Genomic DNA, 26,621 nt, shown 5'->3' on the forward strand with positions numbered 1-26,621 from the left:
CACTGGAAGCGAGGGGAGAAAGTGGAAATGAGGTGAGCAAGCGGAACAAGATAGCTGTTGAGAGCAAGGCTAAAAGGTTGAAGGCTTGGGGGATGCCAAAGGTGGAGGTAGAGGTAGGAGAGGAGTAAGCACCCAGAATAATGGTCAGTGAGGAAGGAGCTCAGCCAGTCCAGTGCCCGCTTCAAGATACCAAGAGTGTCATGAAGCCATTTTATGAGGATGCAATGGTTGACCGTATCAAATGCAGAGGAGAGATTGAGCAGAATGAGAACAGCGGGTGAGCTAGAGTCAAACGGTATGAGCAGTTCTTCACAGCTGTTCAGGAGAGCAGTTTCCATGCTCAGAATCCAGAGTGATGGTTGTGTAGGCAACCAACGAGCTCAGTATGCTGGGTCAGTTGGGGGAAGACCAGCTTCTCTGTAAGTTTCCCAAGGAAGGGAGTGATAGAGATGGGGCGGTAGTAAGCCAGACAGGAGGGCTTGGCAGAATCTTTTTTCAGGAGGGGGCGCCAAGATACTTCTTGAGGAAGGAGGGGAAAGACCAGGTAGCAAGAGAGTGATTTCAGAAATCAGCAAGTGCAGGGGCAAGGGAGCCGATGTTGTCCTTCATAGTTCTCGAAGAACATGGGAAGACCGGTTTGGAGGAGACCTTCATAGAGCGGAGAACCCTAGTGACCTCATCTGATTTTATAGGAGAAAAGGAGCAGAAGATGGCTGAGGGAGGATGCTGGACAAGGTGCTGCAGGGGGATGGAAGGAGGGTAGGGGGAAAGGGAGGAAGAAAGAGTATTCAGGATGTCCTGGGTTTTTGCAGTGAAGTAGGGGGCCAGTGCAGTGCAGAGGGCCTGGGAGGGAAGAGGCGAGGTGGAGACTGCAGAAGGCTTGGCTAGTTCAGCTGTGTTGTTGTATGCTACAGAGACGCAAGCTTGGATGTGGGCCATCTTCTTGGAACAGATGGAGAGACAATATTGCCTTTGGAGAAGGCGCCAGGGCAGGTTGTCAGAAGATGAGCATGAGGTCTGCCACTTCCGTTCCATAGCTCTGCACTTGTGTTTCAGGGCTGCTAGATCATAATCGTACAAAATGTTACATTTAGAGGCATGCTTCAAGTGAATGACTGGGGCAAGAGTGTCAACAGTGTTAGTGATGGCAAGATGGAGGAAGAGTCTGCAGTGGGAGGAGAGAGGGGATGGAAGTGGATGTGAAGGCAGCAGCTGACACTCATTTCATTGGGCGGATGTCCGTGAACCAGGTTGGCAGAGCTGGGGGAAGTACGGTCAGAGGGCCAAGAGGACCGAGGTGAGAGGAGGGAGTGGTCAGACCAGGAGAGCAGGGTGGCGAGATAAAGATTAGAGTGGATTAGAGTATCCAGCCATGTGGGTAGGACCAGAGGGGAGAATGAAGGGGGAGAATGAGGTCCAGAGGTCACCGGAAGAAAGTGGAAGCCATGATAGAGGGGTCAATGTGGATGTTGAAGTCACCCAGGATTAGGAGTTTAGTGGTAGATGTCAGGAGAGAGGAGGAGAAATCAGCCCATTCTGAGAGGAACAGGGAGATAGAGCCTGGTGGCCTATAGATGGTGGAAATGGTTAGGGAGGCAGTAGAAGAGATGACAAGCTTGCAGACGAGGCTCAGGGAAGATCAAGGCAACCTCTCTGCCAGCACGGTTAGGGTGAGGTTTAGATATGATCTTGTAGCCAGTGGGGAGAAGGAAGTCAAAAGCAGTGACTGAGCTGGCATTGAACCACGTCTCAGTAAGAGCGAGGATATTGAGGTCAAGGTCTTTGAGAAGGAGGCAGATGTCAGCAGAGTGTTTGATAGCAGAGCGAGCATTAAGGGCAGCAAAATTAAGCAGGCTTTCCGAGGAGGGGTACAGGGGCAATGTACAACTCTTGGAGGAGGAAGAGGAGGTGGGACAGAGAGAGAGGAAGCAGGAGTAGCAGGTGTAGTAAGGAAGTTGATGAGGGGTTGCAGGTGCCATTCAAAGAGGAGAAGGTTGGATTGAGGATCCTGAATCATGGTAGTGCTATTGCGATAGACATTAATGATGATACACCTGGATGATGAGAAGCCCAAGAGTACTTCCCATCTAGTGCCACCATCAATGGATGAGGATGAGAAAGGGGAGAGAGTAGAGATCAAATGAGGAGTCCAGAGATCTGGAGAGGGGACAGAAAAGAGGATGTTAGTGACAATCTGTCTGGAATTTGTGCTGACGTAGGTGTCTACGATGGGCACACCAGGGTCAGTGGCCAGGAAGTTGTTTTTAGACTTTTTCCTTGCATACTTTGTGACAGAAGGAGGATAGGTGATAGTATAGCAGTTAGAATAGATAGGGGAGATGTTGAGTGTCATAGTGGTGGAGGAGAGGTGAGGGCGGAGGCAAGAGGGAGAGACTGCAGGCACAAGCATATTTGGCATTTATGGGCACTGCTCATGTGCTCCTAATTATGGAGTTCCTAAAGAAGTAGCTACTATGGGCCTTAATTCACAAAAGCTTTTTCTAATGTCAAAACTCCATTGGAAAAACGCTTTGCGAATTAGGCCCTATGTTCTTAGAGGATGAATTGAGATTGGAACCGGTATAGTTGTGGTTACGAGTTTGGGCTAACGAAAATGTTGCATTTACCAAATTGATTATGAATCACATTCTTTAGCTGAAATAAAGTTGTGTCAATACCGTGGCTTGCCCATCTTAAGTTATGTTTGCATAAACATAATATCTCATACTCCAGCTGGCAACACTAGGCTTGTGGTGAAAAGTAATAGGTCTAAGTTACACCAAAGGCTCAGGGCCTGATTAATGGAACGTTTTCCTATGGGATTGCACCATTATAAAACACTTCCATAAATCAGGCCCCTAAAGTGGAAAGAGAACAGTGAGAACTCAAGAAACCACTAAATAGAAAATATACAGTGCTTTCTACCAACCAGGTCTCTGGTTATTTATTATGCTCAAAGAGAACAAAAGACTGAGCAGTGATGACTAGATCTCGTTTTAATGCTTTGGTTACAGCATATTGGTCACAAGCAACTTTATCAGAATATAACTGATTTATTTGTAGCGCACTGAAAGAAGACATGCTGTATGTTTTCTTTTTCTGTCCAGCAAATATAAAATCTTGCAATTACTTCTTAACCCCTGTACTTAGAGTACAAACAATGATTAATTTAAACCGGCATTATTTGCTAATGGCTAACACACCTGTAATTGCCTTGTCGTTATTAGGTTTTTTATGAAGAACATTCAAACCTAGGGATATTTTACGAAAATAGCTCTAGAATAATGTTATATTAATGTACCTGAAGCTGACCTTAACATCATCTGATGGCATGCCTTTAGGGAAATGTTATCCTTGTTGCATTTGCTGCATATTGTCCTGTAAATCATGTGTCTCATTATAAATATGTACAGTTGCATTTTATGAAGACGGTATATGTTATAACGAATATGTTGCCATGAAAAATGTATGCACATGTATATCTTATGTAATTGCAGTAATTTTAATTATGTAGTTTAATAGAACTTTTTCTGAATAAACGTTGACAACAGTAACAACACACACCTGTCACACATACATTGTGTCACAATGGCCTAAAGAACATGAAATCACCCAGAAATGGCTTAAGATTTTTATTACTATGTTCGGCCCAGTGCTAAAGGCCATCTCTCACTCTCTCATCCACTGTATGCATTTCCCACTGTAGCCTAGGCTTCCCTACTTCCTAGGTGTATTAGTGGTGATTGACCCCTACTGTCTAGGTTCAACTTTGCTGTAAATGAGGCACTATAGGAAATTGCCTTACATGTCCAATCTCCCTATAGGGCTTTCTAGACTAAACTCACTTTACTCTTCAGGTTAATTCTAAAGGGGCTCTTGGGTTGTGCCTTTCAGACAGTCAAGCCCCACTCAGTTGTACTCCTGGCATGCCCTCATTTTCCTCTCCTGTGTTTCAACCTGCCCCCACACTCTGATGTTACTCTCTCCTACTCGCTCTTCTCTCTCCACTCTAAAACTGCTCTCCCTTCTCCACAGTACTACTCCTCTTCCCTCACCACAGTACTGCTACTCTCTTCTCTCCACACTACTAATACTATTCCCCCTCTCCACATCACTGCTACTACTTTCTGCACTATTGCCATTCCACCCCTCCTCCTACTCGGTCACCCTCCTTTCACTCTTACTATCACTTTCCACTCACTCTCTACACTTCCTCTAATACTCTCACCCACTGTATCTTTCATGCACACTCGCAGCACAGTACCACTTGTTTTCACCAACCAATACCTCACCTTTTCTCTGAAACGACCCTGCAGTGCAGTCCACTAGCCGTCCTCCTGCTGGTCTCTTAGTCTGCCACTTCCTCCTTCTCTGACCTCACCCAGATAACCTGCATCTTCCTGTTTCCTGTCACCCTTCGTATCCTCCACCTCCCTCTGCCATTTGATTGCTAGCCCTAACAAATGTGATCCTATCTTGGTCAACATTGGTTTACAGATAAGCAGATAAGGGACTAAGCCCCCCCCCTTTCTTTCATGTGGGACTACAATGCTTCAAGAATGACAGCCACATTTGTAGAATATCCCAGTTTGTGTTAGGGTGCCTATGTTCTGGGTAAATCCCACATACGTTTTGAGGGTTTGTTGGGTTTTGAAAAGCCCCCCTTCCACGGGGCACCATTGTACAGGTCTCTTTTGGGTGGTTCCGTGGTTGCAGACAGAGCTGCTTTCAAATACTCCCTGGGGTGCCTTGGTTACCTTTCACACAACCTTCATTCTGAAGCCTGCTGCACAATGCAGTGACATGTTAGGTCAACATGCATATTTCCCTGCCTTCTATGATCATACGAAGCACACAACAGTACTCCTTAATAAAGCCATGTTGCTTTTATTTAGTCAAATGATTTACAAATTGAACATAGAGGTAAAATGGGCATGCAGTTCCAAAAAATCAAAACACTGAGCAGATTTTCTCCACTGCTTGCAGCATTTGGTAGTTAAGGAAAATAATTTAGCCTGGTGTGACCCTAATAGGCATTTTAATTAGCCTTCTGCGCCTTGCAAGGGAAACCGCTTCGAAAATGCCTTCCATTTGGAAATACAAATAAGAGAAAACAACTTTTAGGCTAATGTGCTTGAAGAACTCTAGCTACTGTGCAATCAGCAATTTCAGAACGCTGAAAGACATATATTTCGGTGCTAATGACAGGCTTTGTAAAACACTGCATACAAAATGAAGACAAATAATGCAGGTTTTTACTGTCAATGGGTACCACTACAGTTCCCAGATGCATGCCGACGTCTTTCTTTAAATTTGATTGAAAGCACAACTAATTGAGCACTGATGCACTGATTTTCCTGCAGCTTTTAAAGTGATTGGTAATGATATGGCGTGTGCCTTATAATGGCTGTTTTGTTTTACCGTCTCTTTTTCCGCTTGTGACGCAGTTGATGGACAGTGGCAGGAGTGGAGCCCCTGGAGTCAGTGCTCAGTGACATGTTCGAACGGCACGCAGCAGCGCAGCAGACAGTGCACCCCGGCGGCTCATGGGGGCTCTGAGTGCAGAGGGCCCTGGGCAGAGAGCAGGGAATGCCACAACCAAGACTGCACAGGTGAGCATCAACATACTGCTGCCTTGGAATAGTAATGTCTAAATGCACAGCGTGTGAGAACCAGTGCTTGCTAGATATGTTGTCGTGCTATGTTCAGAAATTTCAACATGCTACACCTGTCAAGGACAGGCAGGAGATGTCCATTTTGAGAAACAAACTTCCCAAAGCAATAGCAATGTATCAATTGATCATGAGCGATATGTATGCTCACTACGCGGGGGTGGTCCTCTTATCTGAGACTATATACACAAACATGATTTATTTTTTATTTCTTATTAAATGTGTGAAAAAAATCAGCATCCTTCAGGTATCACAGTGCACAGATTACAGGAACTCACAGAAAGAGTAACAATCCGGCCATGATAAGAAGATGTAAGCTCTACCAAATACAAATATGTTAATCTTCTTCTTAAAATTAACAAGATTCACAGTTCCAAAGATGTCATCCAGTAAACCCTTTTTCCGAGTTTAGGTGCCAGTACAGAACCAGATCTACCGAAAGCCCCACTTTTGTGAAATCGCAGAACAATCATTGTTAGTGGTGTCACTGCATGTTGTGGGCATAGTGACGTATGCCGTAAACAGCAGTGTTTCCGATAGAAAGGGACGCTGTCATTAAGTGTTTTCATGAGCCAGTGTGAGTAATTGATCTTTATTCTTGTATTGGTAGGGAGGCAATGCAGCTTCTTAGGGTGATATATGGTCTCGCCTATGGGTATTCATCACAATGCGGGCTGCAGTAGTTTGGATGCACCTGCAAATGTTTGCATGACACATTTGTGAGATCCTACATTTTGAAAAACCTGACTGTGTCTCCCTAGCTAGTCCCCAGGGTTCTGTCATCCAGGTGGCCAGGACACGGCCATTGGTATTGGATCCAGTTCCTGGCGATGGACCAGTGAGAGAGGATCACCTGCATTGGGGGGCCTTGGGGAGTGAGAGCTGGACACCGATGGGTGAGACGCGGTATCCCCCTTCTTTCAACACCTTTTCCCCTTCCTACCACAAAGGATATTCCAAAACACTGCCCCGCCTTTTCACAAAAAAACACTTTTTCACAACATGAAAGACAACAGACTAATACCAAAGCTGTCTACCTGAAATGTCCCAATACAAGGGTCAGGCAAAGTCAGGCAATTGACCAGAATCACAGACACCAGACGTCTCCTTCCCTTCCCCACAGGGATAAAAGGTGGCGCACAAGAGCACATGACGAGCAAGGCAGACTGCACGATGTGAAAGCTAAATCAGCACGGCAGTACAACAGGAAGAGACTGTCAGATATCCTGAAGCACGGTTCCGTGTTGACCCGTCGTGAAGAATATATTTCTTCCTACCAATGTGATTCTCAGGAGTACGAAAGGACAGGCTGAGAAACTAATTGATCGGAAGATGGTGTAGAGTCGTTGGGATCGGTAGAGTTGAGCGGACCGCAAACTTCACGATAGATGGAGATTCCAGGTTCCTTTCAACGACTGCAGAATATTACACTGATTAACAATCAAATACACCCCTTTCTGGATAAACGTTTAACAAATAATTAACCGACTAACCTGCAGAAAACGGGTTTTAACCAGAAGTGTTTCATGCAAGAATGTCCTCAATACTGGGGAAATCTGGAGACCATAAGAAGAGAAAATACAATCAGTACCAGATAGTGAGTTGTAGAGAATGGTAAGGAAAGTTAAGTTTCTTACCCTGGTTTCCCTGGAAGTGGTCGTCTCTGGCAAATCTCCTTCTCCTTTTCTGTACGAACTGTGTGATGGTATCTGCCCCCTGTCCGACGAACCAAATAATCCAATGGTGCAAGGAAGTCACTAGTCCAGCAACAACCTATTCCCGCCGGCACGAGGACGCCTAAAAGGTGCTCAGGAAGTCTCTAGTCCAGCACCTAGCCTATTCCCGCCGGCACGAGGACGCCTACAGCACCCTGGAGGAAAGGACAGGGGAGGAATAGGAGGGGAAGAGGAAGGAAGGAAAGAAAGAAGGTAAGAGGTCTCCCAACCTTCAAGGTCCGAAATCAACTTAACCAAACCACTAGGCAAGAATAACCAAAAAACAATCCGAGGTCAAAATACTAGAACAGGTAAGGGCAATCCGTGAGCATATCCAATAAACGTAATCCGAGATCAAAAAAAACCAAAAATTTCCAAGCGAGAAGAGCCACTGTCAATATGGGATCAGAAGCAGCGAGAAGTGGGCGCCGGATCATTAAGTACCTGAACTACCGGCAACAAGATGGTCACGTGACCCAATACGTTATCTATCACGTGGAAGACGCCGCGCCCACTGACGTAACCTCCATGGTAACTTCCACGTGAGGCGTCGGGAACTACGTTCCCGACGAAAATGTCTACCGCGAGTAGAGCGTGGATAATGCAAGCCCGCCTCCTGTCTGATATTCGAACGCGACAGACGCTTTTGGCTACGAGAAGACAAGAGAACCGAAGGGGTATCACAAGACCTGAAGCGTTTTCTGACAGTATCCTCCCCCAAAGGACCCCCATGCCCCCGTGAGGCCAGAAACTGGGACACCAACAACGGGGCATGCACATTCTGCTCTGGTTCCCATGTCCGATCTTCCGGACCGTAACCTTTCCAATCCACTAAGAAATACCTGGTACCACGAGAAACCTTAGAATCAAGAATGGAATTGACTTCATACTCCTCTACCCCTTGAACCAATATCGGAGATGGAGAAGCCACTACCCTGGTACTGTCCACACAAGGCTTAACCATGGACACATGAAAGACCGGATGTATCTTCCAAGAGCACGGCAAATCTAACTTGACTACCAATGGACTCAAGACATCCTTTACAACATAAGGACCGACAAAACGTGGCAACAAGCATCGTCGTCCTGGAATGCGTAAATTCTTTGTGGACAACCATACCCGCGAACCTGGAACGTAATTGGGTGCCGGACGGCGATTCCGATCAGCGTACTTCTTTGCCTGCTCTTGAGCTTGTTTCAGATGTTCCAGCACCCTATCACGGACCAGAGACAGATCCTTGATACAAGATTGAACTGCCGGGCAATCCGCAGGTAGTTTCCAATCAAGAGGTAGGGTGCGTGGGTGTTGCCCATATAAGGCATAAAATGGCGATGTTCCCGTAGATGAATGGCTGGAATTATTATAAGCGAATTCCGCTAATGGAAGAACGGCTAACCAGGATTCCTGATGTTGAAGGATGAGACACCTGAGATACTGCTCCATAGTAGCGTTCACCCGCTCTGTTTGACCATCCGTCTGGGGATGGAATGCTGTGGAACACCGTTCATCCACCCCTAATGAGAACATAAGATGCCTCCAGAAACGTGACGTGAACTGGGACCCTCTGTCAGAAACCACAATCTCAGGTAACCCAAAAAACCTGAAGACATGTCGCAAGAACAGCTCCGCCAGCTTAGCAGCTGATGGCAAACCTTGGCAAGGAACAAATAGAGACATTTTAGAAAAGCTGTCAACCACCACCCATATAGTATCAAAACCGTCGATCAAAGGCAACTCCACCACAAAATCCATGGTAATCATCGCCCATGGTCTGGCCGGCACTGGTAATGGCTGTAGTAACCCCATAGTTTTCGCCGAATGGGATTTACATTGGGCACAAATGGCGCAGGTCGAGATATATTGCGAGACGTCTCTTCGCATAGAGGGCCACCAACACCAGCGTTTGAGGAGTTCGAGGGTTTTCTGTGAACCAGGGTGCGCTGCGATAGCAGCGTCATGACATAAGGAAATAGCTGCACACCGGGTATCCTGATCAGGCATAAAGACACGACCCTGGACATAAGGAAGACCATGCAAAATATCCATGTTATATTCTGCCAATTCTGCGGGCTCTTTATCAACCCAGGTCTGGAGCGTTGACTTCAAAGTGGGTTGTAGAACACAACTACAAACCACTTGTGTTGGTAATAACAATGACCCATCCTGTGGACGTGAAACATCATTCCCCAAGCTTCTGGATAGAGCGTCAGCCTTGGAATGTAGAACACCTGGGCGATAAGTCAACGTAAAGTTGTACATAGAAAAGAATTCATGCCAGCGGGCATGTCTCGCAGTGGTGCACGTCAAGGACTGCAAGGCCAACAGGTTTCTGTGGTCAGTAAAGAACTGGACCGGTACTTCCGTACCAAGAAGATGATGTCGCCAGACCATAAATGCGTCCCTAACAGCCAACAATTCCCGTTCAGTTACGGTATAATTGCGCTCATAGGGCGTTAACTTGCGTGAATGATAGGCGACTGGATGTAATTCCCCGGTATCAGCGCATGTCTGGGACAGGATAGCTCCTACCGCAACATCCGAAGCATCAGCTTCGACGACGAAAGGACGTTTGACATTTGGATGCAGCAAAACAGGAGCTGTAGTGAATGCGGCCTTTAAAGACTCAAACGCTATTTGGGCGTTATCGTTCCATAAATAAGGTTTCTTGTTACTGGTCAATTCGGTGAGGGGTGCAGCAATAGAAGAGAACTGTCTAATGAACCGCCTGTAAAAGTTAGAAAACCCCAGAAACGATTGCAACTCTTTCCTTGAAGTTGGTACAGGCCAGTTTAAGACCGCTTTTACCTTACTACTACTCATCTGCACTCCTTTGTTGGTGATGTCATATCCAAGGAACTCGACCTGATTTGCATGGAATACACATTTTTCTAACTTGACAAAAAGGTGATGCTCCCGCAAGCGTTGTAAGACTTCTGAAACATGACGTACATGATCTTCCATAGATGGAGAATAGATGAGTATATCATCTAGATAGACGATAACGAACCTGTCGATCATGTCACGCAGAACGTCGTTGATGAAATTCTGGAATGTGGCCGGGGCATTGCAAAGCCCGAATGGCATCACCAAATACTCGAATAGGCCAAATCGGGTCTTGAAGGCGGTTTTCCATTCATCCCCTCGACGAATCCGGACCAAGTTGTAAGCACCCCTTAGATCCAATTTGGTGAAGAATTCTGAAGACCCTAACTGATCCAGTAAGACAGAAATCAGCGGAATCGGGTACTGATTTCGGATAGTACCTGCATTGAGCTCCCGATAATCAATACAAGGTCTTAAGTCACCCTCCTTCTTGGGTACAAAGAATAGCGGTGAAGCAAATGGAGAGTGAGAAGGCCGAATAAAACCTAACTCAAGGGCTTTATCCAAATATTCCTTAAGGACGACTTCTTCCTTTTGGGTAAGGGAATAAATACGTCCCGATGGTGTCTTAACATCTGGTTTGAGAACAATTGGGCAATCGTAGGGCCGATGAGGCGGCAGAATCTCCGCTTTCCCTTTGTCAAAAACATCCTTATAACTTGTGTATTCGACAGGCAATACGGTGTTAACAACTGCTCCAATGGTAACCACAGAGTTCAACAAAGCACGACTAGGAGCTTCAGGTGCTTCATACATAGACTCTACTGAATTGCATGATCGAAGACATTGCTGAGAACTGAAAGCGATAGCCCCGGTCTCCCAGTTAATGACCGGATTATGAAGCTTGAGCCATGGTAAACCCAGGATTAGTTTATATTGCGGTGCCATGATGACGTCAAATGTGATGGTTTCCGAATGCTCAACACCAATGGTTAACAGTAACGGAATGGTATGTTCAGTAACAAGCCCAGAAAGAAGGGTTGATCCGTCAACGGCATTGACTACCTCAGGAACACTCTTTGACAATAAGGGAATACCCCATTTCCGAACATATTGGGCATCAATGTAGTTACCAGTTGCCCCAGAGTCAAGAACAGCTGCAGAACTCCAAGGCGTGACCTGGTCATAACTCAACATAACGTCAATATAGAAGGGTGTGGACAACAAGGAACCCTGCATGGAAGAGCTCGGCGTAGGGGTTCCTTCTACGACCGGGCCTTGGCGTTTCCCGACTTGCGGGGTCTCTTTGGGCATGCACTGAGTAGATGATTAGCGGAACCGCAATAAAAGCACAAATTGTTCCGTCTGCGATGTTCTCTTTCTTCCGATGTTAACGGGCCCCTTACTGCCCCGATTTGCATAGGTTCGTCACCGCCAGAAACAGGAATTGGGGAAACGGTAGTATTGACCGGAATTACTCTCTTCTCCCCTTTTCTTTCGGCGCGTCGGGCATCAATCTGAAGTACTAGGTCCAAGAAATCAGGAAAGGACGTAGGAACCACCGGAACCGTGGCTATAGTATCTTTCAATGAGTCCGACAATCCTTTATAAAATAGGGCTGCCTTTTTATCTTCCGGCCAACCAGTTTCAGCAACCAACTGATTAAACTTAGCCAAATATGACAACAAAGGAGTATCCCCCTGACGGAGATTTAACAATTCCAGATCCGTGGCTTGAGTCTTGTAGCGAGTATCAAACACCCTAGTCATAGCACTGATCAATGCATCGCAGTCGAACAATAGCGGACTGCCTTGTTCTAACAAAGGATTAGCCCAAACAGCGGCCATACCACCGAGGTTTGATAAGACAAAGGCAGCTTTTGTAGTCGCATCAGGAAACGAGGTAGGCCGACACAAGAAATGCAACCTGCATTGGTTAATGAAAGTCCGAAAGGATTTAGGATCCCCAGTAAACCTTTCTGGGGGAGCAAGCGGAAACTGAGCGGCCATGTACACATGCGTAGAATCAGATCTGACCGAAGGCCCTGCCTGACCTGAAGTGGAAGCGGAGGCCAAAGATGGTGATCCTGTAACCACTTCCCTGATACCAGCTTGCATTTCGTCAATGCGCCGGTGGGTGTCAGCCTGGGCCGCCGTCATATCGGCACGTAGGTCGGCCACCAACTGAACCAAAACGGCCAACGGGTCATTCGCGGCATCCATGATAAGGCTTCTGATTCTGTCAGATATCCTGAAGCACGGTTCCGTGTTGACCCGTCGTGAAGAATATATTTCTTCCTACCAATGTGATTCTCAGGAGTACGAAAGGACAGGCTGAGAAACTAATTGATCGGAAGATGGTGTAGAGTCGTTGGGATCGGTAGAGTTGAGCGGACCGCAAACTTCACGATAGATGGAGATTCCAGGTTCCTTTCAACGACTGCAGAATATTACACTGATTAACAATCAAATACACCCCTTTCTGGATAAACGTTTAACAAATAATTAACCGACTAACCTGCAGAAAACGGGTTTTAACCAGAAGTGTTTCATGCAAGAATGTCCTCAATACTGGGGAAATCTGGAGACCATAAGAAGAGAAAATACAATCAGTACCAGATAGTGAGTTGTAGAGAATGGTAAGGAAAGTTAAGTTTCTTACCCTGGTTTCCCTGGAAGTGGTCGTCTCTGGCAAATCTCCTTCTCCTTTTCTGTACGAACTGTGTGATGGTATCTGCCCCCTGTCCGACGAACCAAATAATCCAATGGTGCAAGGAAGTCACTAGTCCAGCAACAACCTATTCCCGCCGGCACGAGGACGCCTAAAAGGTGCTCAGGAAGTCTCTAGTCCAGCACCTAGCCTATTCCCGCCGGCACGAGGACGCCTACAGCACCCTGGAGGAAAGGACAGGGAAGGAATAGGAGGGGAAGAGGAAGGAAGGAAAGAAAGAAGGTAAGAGGTCTCCCAACCTTCAAGGTCCGAAATCAACTTAACCAAACCACTAGGCAAGAATAACCAAAAAACAATCCGAGGTCAAAATACTAGAACAGGTAAGGGCAATCCGTGAGCATATCCAATAAACGTAATCCGAGATCAAAAAAAACCAAAAATTTCCAAGCGAGAAGAGCCACTGTCAATATGGGATCAGAAGCAGCGAGAAGTGGGCGCCGGATCATTAAGTACCTGAACTACCGGCAACAAGATGGTCACGTGACCCAATACGTTATCTATCACGTGGAAGACGCCGCGCCCACTGACGTAACCTCCATGGTAACTTCCACGTGAGGCGTCGGGAACTACGTTCCCGACGAAAATGTCTACCGCGAGTAGAGCGTGGATAATGCAAGCCCGCCTCCTGTCTGATATTCGAACGCGACAGACGCTTTTGGCTACGAGAAGACAAGAGAACCGAAGGGGTATCACAAGACCTGAAGCGTTTTCTGACAGAGACAGACGGCGCAGACTGAGAGGGTGACAAGGAGAGAAGAGACTTTGCCCTTTCTGACCAAAGAATCATAAGACTTCAAACAATAGCCAGGGTGTGTTGCAGCAGATATCTACAGTACGTGAGACACTCCTCTGCTGACAACCAAGCCAGGGAAGGACGCTGGTCTCGGCGGTAACAACCTTAACTCCAAGGATAAAGAAAGACAAGCGATTAATCACAGCCAGTGAGTCGAGGGGAGAACGATAAGAAACCGAACTGTGTTAAACAAAATGTAGCCAACGGCTAATTTGAACTTTGAAAGAATTAAAGATGCAATTAAAAAAAGAGGGGTAAAACCAGAAACAGAAGAGGCCGGCACCACGTAGGTGCTCAAGCAGGAAACTCTGGGCGATTACCCGATGATAGAAAGACTACCTTAACCAGAAGCCCTTGGGAAGAGGTGAAAAAAGGTCAAAGTGGTCATACAGGGGTCTTGTAAAATCCTCTGTACCATCAAAAGTCTTTGATTGACAGATGGTAGCAAAGCTAAGAGAAATGAATCCCGCGGGGTGAAATGAGCGCATGAACAGTGTGTAGTAAAAGTTGGCGGGAGTGAACCCGCAGAGGGAAGCTGACAATCAGGGGTGAAGCCTGAAGAAATGTTTAAAAAGACATTAAAACTTGTGAAAGTAAGAAAAGCCACAGTGAACCCGGAAGAGGGAGATACAGGGGTCAAAAGTTATCACCCGAAGTTCATTGGATAAGGAACTGTTTGGATGATTTGTTCAATACAATTTGAGAAGTGTCAATGCCCGGAAGAGGGGGACTCAGGGCTGAAGCCATCACCAAAAGTATACGCGGAACTGAACTTTGTGTTTGTTTGTTGGATGCATCGGGACTCGAAGGCAAGAGACTTTTTATTGAAAAGAGACTTAACCATTAAGGAACCTGATAACTGGTACGGCACTGTCGGCTCGTGCTAAGAAAGCTTGAGCATGTGCTGTGCTCAAGAGATCCACTTTGGCCTGTGCTCAAAACGTGGAGAAGGGAGACCCCTGGAAATCACATCCTGACTTATTATTTGGAAGACATCATTTCTTTATTGAAACACTATCCCACACTCTTTCTATAATTAGTTCTAAGGATTTGGCAATAGGATTTTCTTTAGTATAGGCCTTTTTAGTTTGACACAAAGCCACTAGGACTGCCTTATTTTTAATTTAATGGTCGACTCTTGCTCCCATCTTATATTTAGCTTTAGCATATGTGTTTTTCCATTGTCCATTAATTGTTCAATAAACACCCTTGAACTGTGATCACTTGTGTCTGTCTTTACTGTTCCACCATGAGTTCCTTATAAGATACCGATCATTACAGTAAACAACTTGAGATCCTGTAATGACATGACCAATGTTAGTACTATAAGCCTCTGATAACTCCCTCTCCCTCTTCACCCTCTTCTTGCATGACTGAATTCTCCCCAGTCTCCCCCTCTGACATCTCCATCCTCCTCTCCAAAGCCCATCCCTCGTCTACCCCATCTGACCCGGTCCCCTCGCTTCTTATCTCTAAGTTTTTCCCACTACTTATTCCCTACCTTACCTCTTTCTTTAATACCTGCCTTTCCTCGGCCTCCTTCCCCTCTGCTTTCAAACATGCCACTATCATTCTAGTTCTGAAGAAACCTACTGCTGATCCCCTGCTCACTTCAAACTTCCACCCTACCTCACTTCTCCCTTTCCTCTCTAAACTTCTTGAACGCATCGCCTACTCTCAGCTCTCTTCCTTTGTCACTAATCTCTCTCTCCTTCCCCCCTCTCAATCTGGATTTTGTAGAAAACACTCTCCTGAAACTGCCCTCACTTACATCCTTAACTCCCTCCTCACTGCCTGACACTCTAAACAATCCTCCGTCCTTATTCTTCTTGATCTCTCGGCCGCCTTTGACACTGTTGATAACCCCCTTCTGCTCAACACTCTCTCATCCTTTGGTTTCAAAGGCTCTGTACTAAATTGGCTTTCCTCTTACCTCTCCTCCCGCACTTTTGCTGTTTCCTGGGGCGGCCGCTCTTCTCCTTCCCACCCCCTCGATTACCAAGTTCCCCAAGACTCTGTGCTTGGTCCCTTCCTATTCTCACTCTACACCTCCCTCCTTGCCCCTGTGATCTCCTCCTTTGGCATCTCTCACCATTTCTACGCTGATGACACACGGCTCTTTCTTTCCTTCTCTTCCTTTTCTCCTGACCTCCACCTTAAACTTTCCTCCTGTCTCACTGCTATAAAAAACTGGATGGCTTCCCGCTTTCTTTCCGTTAACTCTGACAAAACCAAAGTAGTTTTCTTCCCTTCCAACTCCCTTCCCCCTTCCTCTCCTCCCCCTTTCATTCATTGTCCTCCCTGTAATCTCACTTTCTTCCCCCACGCTCGTAACCTCAGCTTTCACTTTGACTCTTCTCTCACTTTTTCCGACCACATCTCGCTCACTTCTCGTGCTTGTCGCTACCACCTCTACAATATTCACAAAGTTCGCCCCTCTCTAACCTTTCATGCTACCTAACTCCTAATCTCCTCCCTTATCTTTTCTCACCTCTTCTACTGCTCCGCCTTACTTTTTGGCCTTCCTACTTCACATCTTGCCCCCCTCAAATCTATTTATCACTCTGCCATCCATACTCTCTGTCTCCTCTCCCCCTGCAACTCCATCTCTGCTTCCCTTTCCTCCATTGGCTGGCTTCCTTTTCATTCTCAACTAAAATGTCACTTCCTCTGTCTAGTGTTCAAATCTCTCCATGATCTTGCCCCCCTTATCTCTCTTGCCTTCTCTCATTTTACACGCCCTCTCATTCCCTTCGTTCCGCTGACCACTTCCTCCTCACTGTTCCTCCCTCCCCCTGTCCCTCCTCCCGTTTCCGCTCCTTCCACTCCTGGCCCCCCTCCACTGGAACTCCTTGCCTCTCCCTATCTGCTCGTCTCCTACCCTTTCCTCCTTCCACACCTCCCTCAAATCTCTTCTTCTCCATTCCCCGTCATGACACCCCCCTAATCTCACTCCCCTCCCATACCCCCTTTCCCCTGCTCCCTCCCTTTTCCTCTCCCACCCTCCCCCCACCTTCCCTCCCCATTCTTCCTAGCCCTCCCCCTCTACCCTTCCCCTTCCGAATATTTGCTCTACATTCTGTTTTGGAGACTGATTCATGTTTGTAATTTGCTTCTGTTGTTACAATTTTTGTTATGTTAATTGTACCCTGTTGTTGTAACTGTACAGCACTTTGGTATGAAGCGTATATAAGAATAAATTCAATACAATACAATACAATATCAGTGGCCTGATATGATATGATGTGATATTTATTTGTATTGTGCTCATACACAAGTGATATGTTTAAATACCATAAAATAGAAGTTAGTCGACTAACTAAGCTATTAACATGGGTGACGATGATGAATGTAAAATCATCCCAATAGATTTAATTTTGCCCAGAATTGAGATGGAACGGTCAGGGTGTGGCTTCAGGATATATATTAATCTCACTCTGCATTATGGTTGAGAGCAGAATGAGTAGGAGTTCTGCCTTATCCTGAGTTATCCGAAACCAGTTCCTGGACATCAAGTGTTATACTTTTTATAGTGTGAAGGCGAGTGACTTTATCTGGAAAGTGACCTTTGAATCGGAAAATGATCTGGGTGTCATCCACATAATTCTGAAAAACGACAGCCTGGTGCAACAAACGATCATGCAAGGGTTTACCTTACATGGTATAGACAAGCAGGAAAAAGAGGAACACTGCATTTCTCTAATTCAGGCTCTGATGTAAACATATTCAACCTAACCCTACATATTCTCTTAGAGTGAAAAGAGTCAGTCCATACCATAGTGCTATCTTTCATTTTTGTGACATGGCTATAGTGGTGTATCAGTATAGAGTGGTTGAAGGTGTTAAAAGCCATGGATACGTCAAATGACCAGTCTTGCCCTAATTACAGACCATAATCAGACTGTCCTTTACATCTAGTAAAGCCATTTTATTACTTACATACAAGTGAAAGCCTGGTCCATCGCCCATCACTCACAAAGATTGTAGATGAGTTTGGAGTTTGAGTTTTGCAGCCTGGTCTAAAATGTTTTGTAAAAATGCCACATTGGTGTTGGGGAGATAGTTAGCACAGTATTCTGGATCCCGTGACGCTTCCTAAAAGAAATCCATTATCCAGGGTGGTGTGATAATTAATGGAATTTTATTATCTCTAATCGAGGCATTAATGAAAGAGGTGATAATAGGTGGCAGAATGTCCACATTTTCCTTGATGATTTCTTAAGGACAGTTTGTAGCGATAAGGCTTGCAGTGATATTTCTAGTGTGTCCTTCTGTTTAGTTTTTAACGATAAAGAAATCAGCCTGTTCAGAAGGACATATATCGTTGAATATTATTCAATTTTTTTCTGAAAACAAACTTTCTATATGTTTGCACCTAGCACTTGATGGTTGAATTTCTATTGGTCCACACATTGTTTTCGTGCGCATTTCAAAATCTAAATTAAACTTTAGTGGAATTTGCAGAGGAATCAGTGTAATCAGAAAAAACAGTGGGTTACCACCGGGCTTGTAACATTTTAGTGGCACCTAGCTTCCCAGTACCACAGGGACATTGCAAGTCCCAGCGGACCGGGAAGCTGGGTGCCAGTAAAAGTTAGTCCTCATTCCCATGGGTTCACAGAAGCATCAGCACCGTTACTAAAGGTATTGATGCTTCCGTGATGAATTTGTCGAGCGGGGCCGCTGCGCCCGGCAGGGTCAAACCTTTCAGACGCAGTGGCCCCGGCCGGCAAACTAGTAATTTGCCAATCCCGAAACAAGGGTGCCCATGGTCGTAATGAGGCCCATTGTCTTTTTTCTTCTATTACAGCTGTTTAGTACTTGGTGCATGTCATCTTTAGATTGAGTCCATTTTCCTGTTTCAGATTTCTTCTCCACTTATGTTTTGTCTTTTTCAGGCTGTTTTTAGGTCAGCAGGTTTGTCCATTTACCATTTGTTTCCAATGTTGTTAGATTTAATTGATTCTGTCTAGAGTGTTTCCACCCAATTTATAGTTTGATTAATAGTGCTATTACAAATATTGACAATCTATTCTCCTGTATAGTTATCTTTCAAATCTGCCCCCATGTTGGAAAGTAAAGAGATCAGCTAACAAGCCAAAAGCTTGTGCCCATCCCTACTGGAAAATATTATTTCACTTCTCATTACCTGACTTTTACTCACAGCATGAATGGTTGAGAATAAGGGGGCTGCATGGTCAGTCCAGTACAGTGACGTAATGGATAAGGCAGTAGGATAAAGACCCAGTCCAGCATGCAACCCTTTATATATGTAGGCAAGGTAATTATATCAGGTTTTTCTAGGCGTTTTATTCCTTAGATGTCTGACCTGGCTGTCTTTAACTCATCGAATTCCATATCAAAATCCCCTAACATAATAAATGATCAGGACATCGTCATTAATGGAGCAATTGAATTCACCATGTTTTTGGACACAGTGCAATCCTATTGTGGCATACAGAATATGATCAGTATCTGTATTGGACGACAGAATACAGAATCCCTGCCCGCCCACCCCCCCCTCTGATTGGCTGTGTGCCTGCCTCCCCTCTGGCCTACTCGACGGCCGTTCTCCCCGCTCGCTTCTTTTCTCCAGCTGAGCGTGGAGAGCGGTCGCCGGTGGCCTGAGGGGAACAGCAGGCCTGGGAAGCCCTGCCTGGGCCTCCGTGAGTGTTTTGTTTTTGCCTACATAGTTCAATTGTTCTTTGCGCTCCTAGCGCGGTGTTGTGGCCTGCTCCTGCTCCCCCCTCCCACTTCCTGGTCTTCCTCTCCCTCCCCGCCTCCCTGCCCGCCCACACCCCCCCCCTTTCCTCTCCCTCTGCCTATAACCTCCCCCCTCCTGGGCAGCCCTCTGCCCGGCAGCCCCCGCGGCTAAGGGCCCGAGGCCAAGGGCGACTCCTACAGTGCGGCTCCCTGTGTGTCTGCAGGTGTCCGCAGGGGACGCCAGGCGCCAGTTCCACCTGTTCTCCGTTCCCCGGCCCACCCCTCCTACTCCTGGTTACATCCGCATGGGGCCCTGCCTCACTGTATTCACAGTTGAGGTTAACTATGGTGTTTTTCTCCCCTCGCAGGATTCTCAAACTTAGGTGGCCCGGTACCTAATACGCTCTACTGTTTTTGCTCTGAACTGTGGTAAACTAGGGTGTTTTTCTCCCCTTCGCAGGATTCTCAAACTTAGGTGGCCCGGTACCTAATACGCTCTACTGTTTTTGCTCTGAACAGTGGTAAACTAGGGTGTTTTTCTCCCCCTCGCAGGATTCTCAAACTTAGGTGGCCCGGTACCTAATACGCTCTACTGTTTTTGCTCTGAACTGTGGTAAACTAGGGTGTTTTTCTCCCCCTCGCAGGATTCTCAAACTTAGGTGGCCCGGTACCTGATACGCTCTACTGTTTGTTTGCTCTAATTGTGGTAACTTGTGCTTGCCGCTCACTTCCTGTCTGCGTGCTCTCGTTTCATCTGTCTCCCCCCCCCCTCCTACTCCATGGTGCTCTCTGTCTCGCCTATCTTCTCTAACTGCTTCTCCATTGACTATCCTGCTCTCCTCACTAAATCTGGTAGGAAAAAGTTTAAAAAGGACATCCTGGTCTCCAACCCAGGCCTCCCTATCGCTGACACCTACACTAGTGCCTGCTCTAAGGAAACTCTCACTGACATCCTCTTTTTCGTGCCTTCGCCTGACCTATGGACCCTTCATATGGTCTCTGTGCTCTCTCCTTTCTCCTCCTCTCCCATTAATGGTGGCACCCGTTGGGATGTCCTCTTGGCCCCCTTCCACTCCTCTAAGGACATCATTAATGTCTACGCTAATGGGACCATCTTGGTCCAAGGCCCTCAGGCCAACCTTCTCCTCTTTGATAGACGCTTCCCACACCTCATCAACTTCCTCTCCTCTCCTGCTGTCCCCCCTCCTCTATCCTTGGCTACCTTGCCTCTACCCTCCCTCCCTGCCCCCTCTCGTGCTCCTTCTTCACCTCCTTCTTCAACACCTCCGCAGGGCGTACCTCTGATCTGTACCCCTCCCCGGAAGCTCTTCAAGGAGGGCAACCTTCTCCACATTGCCACTCTAAATTCTCGCTCTGCCATCAAACACTCCTCTGATATCTGTCACCTTCTTGAGGAACTGGACCTCGACGTCCTCTGTCTCACTGAGACATGGTTCACAGCCAGCTCCGCCACCAGCTTTGACACACTCCTACTTGACGGTTACAAGATCCTCTCCATGCCCAGGCCTAACCGTGCAGGGGGTGGTGTTGCCCTTATCTTCCCTGAGTGGATTCCTGCCACTGTCATTCCTACGCAGACCTACTCCTCTTTTGAATGTCTTGTCTGCCGACTCTCTCTCTCTCCTAGCCATTCCCTTACCGTGGCTACTATCTATCGGCCACCTGGTCAAATTTCCTCCTTCCTCTCTGAGTGGGCTGACCTCTCCTCCTCACTCCTGTCCTCAACCACTCAACTCCTCTTTCTTGGCGACTTCAACATCCACCTTGATGCCTCCAGTCCCTCCACTGCTCTCTTTCGTGACCTCTGCGACTCTCTCTCACTCTCTATTCTCCCGTCTGGGCCTACTCACTCTGCTGGGCACACTCTTGATGCTCTGATCTCTTCTGACCTTCCCCTCTCCGTCCCTCTCTCCACTCCTCTCTCCTGGAGTGATCACTTTCTCCTATCCTCCCACCTCACCCTCCCTACCCCACAGGCAAAGCCACCCTCTTCACTGCCACCCACCTTCTCGGTCATCCGACCCATGAAGCGTGTGTCAGTTGAGGCTTTCGCTGCTACCTTCTCGCCCCCCCCGCCCCTTCGGCTGACTCCCACCCTGACACAGCCCTCTCCATGCTCCACTCTGCTATATCTGCTACTCTTGATATCCTTGCCCCCGTCATGAGAATCCGCCTGAAGCCCAAAGCCAAATGTAACTCCTGGTATGACTCCGATCTCGCCACCCTAAAATGCAAGTGCCGGGTTGCAGAGAGGAAATGGCGTGCTTCATGTTCATCCTCTGACAAACTGGCCTGCCGCCTGCTCCAAAGGCAGTATCGGCTCTCCGTTCTCACCAAGAAGAGAGCCCTTATCCAACCCTGCATCTCTGCGGCATCTAACAACTCCGCCGAACTCTTTAAAATCTGCAAGGAGCTGGCCAACCCTGTTGCAGTCTCTACCTCTCCTGTCCCCTCCCAGGCCCTCTGCACTGCATTGGCCTCTCACTTCATCTCTAAAACTCAGGACATCCTGTCCTCGCTCTCCTCCTTTCACCTCCCTCCCTCCCTTCCCGGCTCTTCCTCTGGCCCTTCTGCAGTCACCCCTCCTCCCTCTTTCTCTGCCTTTCCACTTTTCTCTGTTGACGAGGTTTCCAGACAAGTCCGATCTATGAAAGTCTCGTCTAAACAGGTTCACCCCTGTTCCTCCAAAACTATCAAGGACCACATCGACTCCCTGGCTCCTGCCCTGGCTGACTTTTGCAACCACTCCTTTGCCTCTGGAGTCTTCCGTTCCCCCCTCAAGCACTCCCTTGTGCACCCTGTTCTCAAGAAACCCTCTTCCGACCCCTCCTGCCCGGCTAACTATCACCCTATCTCCATCACTCCCTTCCTGGGCAAGCTCCTGGAGAAACTGGCCATCTCCCAGCTAAACCTCCATGCTGAATCTGTTGGTAGTCTTCATGACCATCAATCTGGTTTCAGAGCTGCCAGAAGCACGGAAACTGCTCTCCTGAACATCCGTGAAGACCTGCTCTTGAACCTCGATTCCAACACTCCGTGTGTTCTCATTCTGCTCGATCTCTCCTCTGCCTTTGACACTGTCAACCATGCCATCCTGCTCAACCGTCTCCGTGAAAACCTGGGTATCACTGGTCAGGCTCTGGTGTGGCTGACCTCTTTCCTTTCAAATCGACCCTCCCAGGTCCAACTGGGGTCCTTCCTCTCCGACATCTTTTTCTCCACCTGTGGTGTCCCCCAGGGATCAAATCTCTCTCCCTGGCTTTTCAACCAGTATATGGCATTCCTTGCCCACCGCATCGCCGCTCTCTGCCCTAATTTCCAGTGCTATGCGGACGATACCCAGCTCATTTTCAGGCTACCCTCAGCCTCCCCCTCTCCTTCCCTCATCTCTGACTGTCTGTCTGCTATCCAGGAATGGTGTGCCGCAAATGACCTCTGCCTTAATGCCAGTAAGACTGAGATCCTACTCATCGGTACACCCACTCCCTCCTTCCCTGCAGCTCTCTGGCCTGCCTCCCTTGGCCCCCTCCCTGCTCCTACCTGCAATGCAAAAAACCTTGGGGTCATCTTCGACTCCACACTCTCCTTCTCTCCTCATATTTCTGACATCGCTAAGAAGTCACACTACCAGCTGCACCTCCTCAGAGGTATTCTTCCCTTCCTCTCCTTCCCCCAGAAGCTCACTGTCTCCCGAGCCCTGGTTCTCTCGAAGCTGGATTACTGTAACAGCCTCTACCTTAATCTGCCTGCCTCCACTCTCCGCCCTCTGCAACTCATACAGAACAGAACTGCGAGACTTGTCCTTGGCCTCAAGCCCAGGGACCGTATCTTTCCAGGACTGAAATCTCTACACTGGCTCCCAGTAGCTGCGAGGATAAAGTTCAAAACCCTCTGCATTGTCCACAAGGCCTTCTGGGGCCTTGGTCCTATATACCTTCAACTCTCTCTTCCCAAATATCTTCCTTCCCGAGCCCTTCGCTCATCCGCCTCCAACTCCCTCAGGGTCAGCCGCTTCTCGAAGCAACGAGCTGGGGGTAGATCTCTCTCCGCGGCAGGGGCCTCCCTCTGGAACAGCCTTCCTGCCTCCCTGAAACTTGAGGAGAACCATCTCCGGTTCCGGAAGCACCTCAAAACCTTCCTCTTTGCCTCTGCTTTCTCTCTCCCTCTCCCCTGCTGAACAGCCAATTATTCCTCACTGATACTGCACTGATTCTGCAACTGGACCACTCTTAACGGCCTCAGTCCTGGGCCCAGCCACTCTCCACTTGCACTGATGCCCTGGAACCCCTCTGCACTGCGGGACTGTCTCTGTATCCCTACAGCCCCCCCCCCCTTTTCCAGCACTTGTTCTGCACTTACCTTGCACTTGCCACCAGCTGGCCCTATTTATTTATTACTTTACGCCACTTACCTTTACTGCACTTCCCCCCCCCTCCCCTTCCCCTTGCACTTTTACCCCTCCCCCACCCTTGCACTTGCGCAATCTGAATGACACCTGGCCTAGTAGGATCGTTGTCTGTTTCCCCTTGTTTCCTCCCCTCCCTGCCTCGTCGCGCCTTGAAACACCTGTGTATAGGCGCGTTACAAATGCCATATCATATCATATCATATCATATCAGAAGTGACCAATCATTATACGATTCTGAATCGCACAGTTTGTGATAGTTGTGCAGGGTTTTATGTGAGCTTTCAAAGGGTTCGCCACTCCTCCTACCATTCCATGCATTCGATTCAAAGTAAGGATAGCAATTTCTACAGAAAACGTAGCTGCTATGGCTGGACTGGAGAGTTATTTAAGTCCGGTTTCAGTATGGCTATTAATGTAATCCACTCCTCACCTCTGGTCTACTCTAACATGTCCCCTTCCTCCATCTGCCTACTTCAAAATTACTTCAGTAAACATCCCCCTGATGTGAGATGCCATTGTCATGTCGGGACTGTCTTTGAAATATGCGTTCCCACAGGACCCCCTCAACAAGGAAGATGTCTACTCTCCTCAGGAAAATCAAATTAGGCTCCCTGAGCTGGGTCTCAAATGGATGTTGTGGTTACCCCCAGGCCAGGGAGCTAATACACATCCAGCCCTGCAATGCATGGGTCACCTCACTAAGCTGAAACGAATATGACATTGAATTCTTGTGGCTGTATAGATGGGAAATGCACTACGGCATAAATAGACATGGCTTATATTTACATTTAAATAAATTCCAGATGGCTGTTGAGATACACAATTATAATATTCTAAGCAGAGTTGTGGATGGTTAATAAGACACCTCTACCTTTGGTACTTGTGTTTCAGCTACTGTGTTCAATAATACACGTGAGACATACCTTTGCACCTTCCATGTTGCAACTGCAGGGCAAAACAAAAGAGGTGATGGCTGGAAGGTTTAGAATGAATCTTAACCTCTGGCATTGCTCTGGGCAACCCTCCAGACCATCGTTCTTCGCCTGCCAAGTCATTACAGAAGGGGAAAGACCATATGCAAATCAGGCTTGGCACCACCGCCAAAGGGGTAGCCCAGCCCGAACTGCTAGGTCACATCCGTTCTGCACAAGACCACAAGCATCCCCAGATATGTTTCAGCCTTGTTAGGTGTCATCAGTGAGGAGTAGCTTGGGTCTCTAGGCCCAGCAGGCACGGGACCCACGTCTGGGCATACCCGTCCCACTCGGGGTGACAAGAGCAAAAGAAAAGAGGTGATGGCTGGAAGGGCAGCTGCAGGAGATGTCAGCAGACTCCCACACAAAGGTGCATGTTTGCATTATACTTTTTGTCATAGGGCTTAACGAAAGTGGGATCTGATTAACAGATCACACTTTTAGAAAAAGATTTACCTGCTTCATTCTATTAAAAAAAATTAAAAACAACTCTGGCTTTTAAACCCTTGTGGACTGCATTCCATCACAATTACTACCATCTCAAAATGGTTGTGCTTAGAAGATGGGTAATATGCAGAATCCTAGCAACATCATAGTAGGTGCAGCAAATATTGTGATGTGTGTCCAATGCCCACCAAGGCTGCTTCTTGGCACCAAAATGGAATGGGAGGGGCAGAATAGAGATGTTGTGGTGCGTGGGGGTGGGAGGGGGGTATATTTGTCATGTAGATTGCTGTTTTATTTTGTATGCCTCACAAAGGTTTCATTAGTTTTCAAAGGAATATGTTAGGTTGTTGGAGATGTTAGTTGCATTAGTTAGTGAGTGTTCAAATAATTGAGTCTTCAAGTCCATCCTTAACCAGCAATGTTTTCTTTAGGTTTGAGTTCCAGGGGCAGATTGTTCCAGAGCTGATGATAGCGTGTTTTTAACAGTTCTTTTCTTGTATGGACTAGGGCACAGCCTTCAACTAGAGACTGATCTGGGTTGTCTCATTGGTGTATACAGTGTGAGGCACTTTGAAAGATGTTTGTGGCCTAAGTACTAGATGGCTCTCTGCGTAATCAATGTACATAATACATGTTGTTCAATGAATAACCAGTGAACGGATTTGAGGCTAGCCTTTATTTGATGACATCGTGTAAGCATTGGACCATTCACATGCCGAATTTAGCAATTGCTAGAATTTAATTTAGTTTTTTTTATGTTGTCTTTATTATGTCACACATAAATAAAACCAGAAATCCACATACATAAAACCCACAATGCCCAGTAAAAGACAACATTTTTATAAAATACATACAATCACATAAAAATTGTCTAACTTCCCCATACAAATTTTCCACTACAATTTCTATTACATTCTTATCTATAGCCCATTTAATTCAGAGACTTTTAATTGCACTGTCCCATCACTCAAAGATCACATGTGAGTCGATTCTACTAATTTTCACCTTCGAAAGAGTATCAGAATTGGAGGTTCTTGAAATCATCCACAAACTGAAGCCCTCTTCATGCAAGGGAGATGTCTTTCTGGCCAAGCTCTTTAAGACTTTGCCGAAACCCTGGAACCTCGGGTTGCTCACTTTGTGAATCAATCCTTTGATGAATCATATGTCTCAAGTAATATTAAGGAGGCATGGATTACACCGATTATAAAAAAATACAATCTGGACCCCTCAGTGTCTGGAAACTTTAGACCTATTACCAATGTACCATTCTTATTAAAGATAATAGATAAGATGAGGGTGGCGATGTTGCGCACACGTTGAGATGTCCTCTT

At 47.0% G+C, this 26,621-nt stretch overlaps 1 protein-coding gene across 7 annotated transcripts in view; it reads left to right on the forward strand.

Annotated features, from left to right (window-relative positions):
• ADGRB3 (adhesion G protein-coupled receptor B3) overlaps positions 1-26,621 on the forward strand; it is a 1,879,974-nt gene that overhangs the window by 675,062 nt on the left and 1,178,291 nt on the right. For all 7 annotated transcript variants that reach the window (XM_069606193.1, XM_069606199.1, XM_069606200.1 and 4 more), the window contains one exon: positions 5,448-5,612. In XM_069606193.1, coding sequence (XP_069462294.1) covers positions 5,448-5,612 — 165 coding nt within the window. The remainder of the gene's footprint in view (positions 1-5,447; positions 5,613-26,621) is intronic.

The sequence above is a fragment of the Ambystoma mexicanum genome, chromosome 4p (genome assembly GCF_040938575.1).
Source record: "Ambystoma mexicanum isolate Mex_15411 chromosome 4p, UKY_AmexF1_1, whole genome shotgun sequence".
Classification (NCBI taxonomy): Eukaryota; Metazoa; Chordata; class Amphibia; order Caudata; family Ambystomatidae; genus Ambystoma; species Ambystoma mexicanum.